Source organism: Microtus ochrogaster, unplaced genomic scaffold (assembly GCF_000317375.1).
Source record: "Microtus ochrogaster isolate Prairie Vole_2 unplaced genomic scaffold, MicOch1.0 UNK37, whole genome shotgun sequence".
Taxonomy (NCBI): domain Eukaryota; kingdom Metazoa; phylum Chordata; class Mammalia; order Rodentia; family Cricetidae; genus Microtus; species Microtus ochrogaster.
In genome coordinates, this window is record NW_004949135.1 from 191,670 (window position 1) to 197,020 (window position 5,351).

General features: G+C 41.9%; 1 protein-coding gene across 7 annotated transcripts in view; it reads left to right on the plus strand.

The window, feature by feature from the left end:
* Window positions 1-5,351, plus strand: part of Atg5 (autophagy related 5) — a 115,051-nt gene that overhangs the window by 39,316 nt on the left and 70,384 nt on the right. For all 7 annotated transcript variants that reach the window (XM_013354266.2, XM_026789988.1, XM_005368618.2 and 4 more), the window contains one exon: window positions 2,351-2,513. In XM_013354266.2, coding sequence (XP_013209720.1) covers window positions 2,351-2,513 — 163 coding nt within the window. The remainder of the gene's footprint in view (window positions 1-2,350; window positions 2,514-5,351) is intronic.

The following is a 5,351-nucleotide window of genomic DNA, read 5'->3' on the forward strand; positions in this document are numbered from 1 at the left end:
AAAAAAAAAAAAAAAATTATCTGTGTGTTCACCAAAGTAATGTTAAGATTTTTTTTTAGGATTTTTATTAAAGTGAATTTATAAACTATGACTTTATATTTTTCCTTCTAAAGCTCAATCTAGTACTAGTGGTGAGTTGCTAATAAAAGAGTGAAAGCTTATGTTTCATCAGATATTTGATTCTTTATATATGACATGGAAATATGTTTTGGGTAATGTATATTTTGAATTTGCTTAATTGTTCTAATGAAATACCATCAGTTTTGTGCCGTTGCTAATAGACTGAGTTTGTTTCACTGGCTCTTAAGTAGTGTTTTGGTGTAATGCTATTAATTTACTTCTAAATCATATAGATTCATTACAGACAGTCCATGATATTCTAATTAAATAACACAGTTATAATATCTAGTGGAAGGTCTGAGGATTTAGTTCAGTGGTACAATACCAAAAGCCCTGATTTTGGTGTGTGTGCAAAACGATAAAAAGAAAAAAAGAAAAAAGACACTCCCCCAAGCAAACTGATATATAAAAGGAACTTTTCAGAGTACTACTATAAAAGTGAAATTAAGTTTAGTTTGTCATGCTTCTAATTTGGAAGATAAATGATAGATTAGACATTGCATCACGCTCTTTATCTTTGAGAATTTGTTTAGATCAGAAAAATAAGCAAGTATACACAATGATTAATGCATTTTAGGAAGGATTAGAAATGTAATGAATCAAAGATCTTTTGTAATTTCATTGCGAGATTTGAAAAAAACTCATTTACTTTCACTTGGGTAGATGTGAAAAAGATACATTCACAAGTGGGAGCCAGGGGTTATGACGGCATTTGTCAGTCTTTGCAGTACTTCACTCAGCTGCTTTAACTGCACAAACTCTCTGCTTTGTATCACTGCTCCCATGCCCTGCCCCCCCCCCGCCCTTCTGTTTTTTCTGAGTTCCTATCATGGAGGATTTCAGAGCCTCCCTAGATTGAGGTAGACCTCCTTTTTTTTTTTTTAATTCAATAGCTTTGCTTGCAAGTGTTCATGGCAAAGAGTCCTTGATCTAGTTTAAGGCCTCTGGGTTCTGCTAAACTATCAATGCTGAGCCCTCACTGGGAGTCCTTGGATATCCTGTTGTAGGACCGGTACCTTCACATGCTCCAGCAGATCACAGATGGGGTAGACTTTGGGCTGGGCCAAGTCATAACCCTGGGTCTGGACCTGGACAGCTATAACGTTGGTCCGTCTGCCAGTTCTCCCCTGTCCTCACCACCAGGGTGAGCTCTCCTGCATTGCCCTGGCTACTTTACCCCTTGCAGCAATGAACAAGGGGTGGGGCCAGTTCTAGTGCTTTTATAGCCTCAGGGCCAGTTTTCCCACACCTACACTTCAGGGCCAGCTGTGCTGTGTTGACCATGCATGGAGTAGGGGCCACTCTTCCAAGCACTGCAACCAAACAGCTCCCCAGCATTTATGACATCAAGGCCAACTTTGTCACCTACCTCAGGCGTTAATTGGGGGAGGGCAATTTCTCCCCTGCCCCAGCTACTATACAACAGATGACTAATGGGGACAGCTCTCCCATGCTCACAGCTTTGGGGCTGGCTCACCCACATCACCAATGGGATTGGCTCTATTGTGCTGCCCAGGTGAGGTAGAGGGCCTGGCTCTCCCAAGTGTTGCAACTGGTTGGGGGCAGGAGCAGCTCTCCCTCTCCCATGACCTCAGGGCCAGCTCTCCTACCCAGATGTTGATGCTGACAGGACATCTTTCTCCAGCCCGTGCCACCATATGGCAGATGAGGGGTGGGGCCAGGTCTCCCATACTTAACTTCCCTGACTGGCTCAAGGTGAACTTTCTTTTGAAAGCAGGTGGTAGAGGAATGTCAGTACTCTCCTGTAAATCTGGCTGAAATGGCCACTCACTCATTTGTGATTATTGGTGTCACTTACACGTGTTATACATGTACTATGCTTAGGAACCTGCAAAAGATAACCTCACAGCTAAGGATTATTTGGGAAGAGTACAGATTGTGTCAAATTAGTAATTTTTTTTGTTGTTGTTTTTGGTTTTTTGACACAGGGTTTCTCTGTGGTTTTGGAGCCTGTCCTGGAACTAGCTCTTCTAGACCAGGCTGGTCTTGAACTCACAGAGATCTGCCTGCCTCTGCCTCCCAAGTGCTGGGATTAAAGGCGTGCGCCACCACCGCCCGGCAGTAATGTTTTTTAAATTAATTTATAAGAATTATTTGTAGTTATTGTGATAATAAAATATGGTGGGCTGGGAACATCGGCAAATAAGGGATATTCTCTTTAGAAGCTAATATGCATCTGTATACTTGTTCTGTGTGTTTCCATTGATAGAGTTTTCCAGAAAAGGACCTTCTCCACTGTCCATCCAAGGATGCAGTCGAAGCTCATTTTATGTCTTGTATGAAAGAAGCTGACGCTTTAAAACATAAAAGTCAAGTCATCAATGAAATGCAGAAAAAAGACCACAAGCAGCTCTGGATGGGACTGCAGAATGGTAACTACTCAGACTGACTTTTAAGTACCGTGTCAGGTAGCACAGAACCATAACCTGTGTGCAGTTTATGCATTAGTGATGTAAACCAGCACTGGCCTCCAGGCCCAGATCTACAGAGTAGCTGCTGTTAGTCGTCTCTTCCATTTCAGTTTGCCAATATTGTTCTATTCCTGGGTCGCCTGGCAGGCCAGTCACTTAGCTCATGATTTAAGATAGCATAAACCTTTTTGTTCCACTTCTGAAGAAAGAGTCTGGTCCTCATTCCTTAGGCATGACCCTTCTGATCATATTTGGGAACTGCATACATGCTTAAGGATGTGTCCCCAGTCCAGCCTCTTCTTTCTCCCAGAAGTAGGTTTGCTTATGTGCACAGGTGCTCTCTCGCCTTGCTGGGATATAAAGACTCCTCCTAAGGATCTAGCTTTGTTGTTAGAGTACTTGCCTAGTACTCAGAAGCCCTGATTTATCCTCATAACTGGCAGGCGTGCTAGTGCATGTACGTAGGAGGTAAAGGCAAGGGGATCAGAAGTTGGGGGTCATCAGCAGCACAGCAAGTTCTAAGCCAGTATAGGATGCATGAGGGGAGGGAGCGGGGAGGAAAAGAAAGGGCCGATGAGCCAGTGGAAAGAGAGCAAATATTCCTGATGGAAATGAGTTCCTGTGCTTTCCTGTCTCTTAGAGATCTGTGGCTTTTTACTCTTGCATGCATTGATTGCCTTCTAATGCACATAAGAAAGTTGATTTTAAAGTCCTGGCTTCTTGTGGTCCAGTGTGCATGGCTAAGTAATACCCATTCCTTAATTAAATTGCTCAAATTGTAGCTACTGTAGCATATTAACCATAAGTAATTATATAAAATAGAATTTTTTATTGCTAGTTTTTTAAAAAGTAGTGTACATGTGTGTGACCATGCCATATTTGTACATGCATTCACATGTCACATGGGTGTTTTGGAGGTCAAAGAAAGGTGTCCGATCTCTGGAACTGAAATTATCAGCAATTGTGAACTTCTGGTAACTGAGTTGAGGGTGCTGGAGATGAGCTTGGGTCCTGTGGAAGAATTTTCAATCACTGGACATCTCTCCAGCCTCTGTTGCTAACACTTTAGTGTGGACAGCATTACATCGTGTGTCTGTTGATTAATCACTATGCATTTGCCATTCTCAACACAAACAGCAAGGCATGTGGTGCTGTAGTTTCCTTATGTACGTTTAGTTGCTTGAGTCCACTTAACATGGATGGGGATAAAATGGAATGGTCCAGAAACTGAAAGTGAAGACAATGAGGACTATAGACATTCAGCAGGAGGAACCATGTACAGATGAACTCATTAGCATAAGTGGAGATAGCAGGCAATGTCCCAGGATAAGTGAGGCTGTTGGTGTTCATAGTAAAACAACTCTCAGAGGTAATCTGGAAAAAAAATGCAAATATGGAATATTTATGCTGATTAACACAAGTATTTTGGTCAGGTAGGTATAGCAAAGATGGTTCTCATTACTTTGCTATGTTTTACAAAGGAGTTAAATTGTGTTAGGGTGTGTCTGTGGCAGGTGGCTGCTTGCCTGTGCATGTTTCTGCAGAGGCCAAAGGTTGACTTTGGGTATGGTTCTCTATTGCTTTTCACCTCACTTGCTCGCATAGAGTTTCACTGAATTTAGAGCTCTCCAATTTAACACACTGGCTGACTGGCAAGCCCTGGGATCTACCTGTCTTTGTGTCACTAGCAATGGAATTACAGGCACATGTGACCACTCCTGGCTTTTATGTGGGTGCCAGGATCAGAACTCAGGTCTTCATTCTTGCATAGCAAGTATTGTACTAGAGAGCCATCTCCTTAGCAATTTTTGTTTTGTTTTCTTTCAACCTTTCTTCCTTCCTTTCTTGAGACAGATTCTCACTGTCCTAAAATTTGCATTTTGTGCTTTAAATTCCTTATACTCAACCTTTTAATTTTGCTATATATGAAATAGTAACAAATAGAATTTTCTAATGTTTTGATGAAAAAGTTACACAAATCAAGGAATAATGCCATCATGCCCCACCCCCATCCAAGACTGACTTTCACTATATTGCGAGGGTCAGCCTTAAGCTCATGTCCCTCTTTCTTCTACTTCCTAAATGCCCAGGTTACAGGTGCAGGCGCCATGTCAGCCTTCCCTGTTACTAAGATTACATGTTTTGAGCCGCATTTTCCAATGCACATGGGCTGTTAGAACAGTCACATGTCTTGTATCTTTGTGTTTACCCTTGGCCAAGAAGACATCCAGTGTTAAGTTCTTTCTCAGTGACACTGCACTGTTGCCCAGAGTGTGGGTGGCTGTTTGGTATTTACTGAACTTTATGCAGACTCAGGGTGTTGTGACTTCAGTGACCTCAGCATATAAGACACATATTTTGGGATGTATGTGATAATCACATTTCTCATTATGTTAGATTTTCATTTATCTGGGTGACATGGAATTGTTCCAAAGTGTCATATTTATACATCTAGAATTTTTCAAAACTTGGCAACCATCACATTTTTTCCCTTCAAAGGTTGTTACCAAGTTATTAAAATTACCTTTCACCTGAAGAAAGTACACTGCCTCCTCAGTTGTGGTAGCACTTCAGGTAAACGCAGCACTTAGAAGTGGAGGCCAGCAACAAGACACTGTCACAAACAAAGAAACAGAGATTTAAGAAAGGGTGGGTACGGGAGGACCAGTAATTCAAGGCCGTCCTAACTATGTAGCCAAGCTAGATTGGACTATGAGGTCTTGTTTCAATACCACTATCACTACCTACTCCCTTACACACACACACACACACACACACACACACACACACACACACACA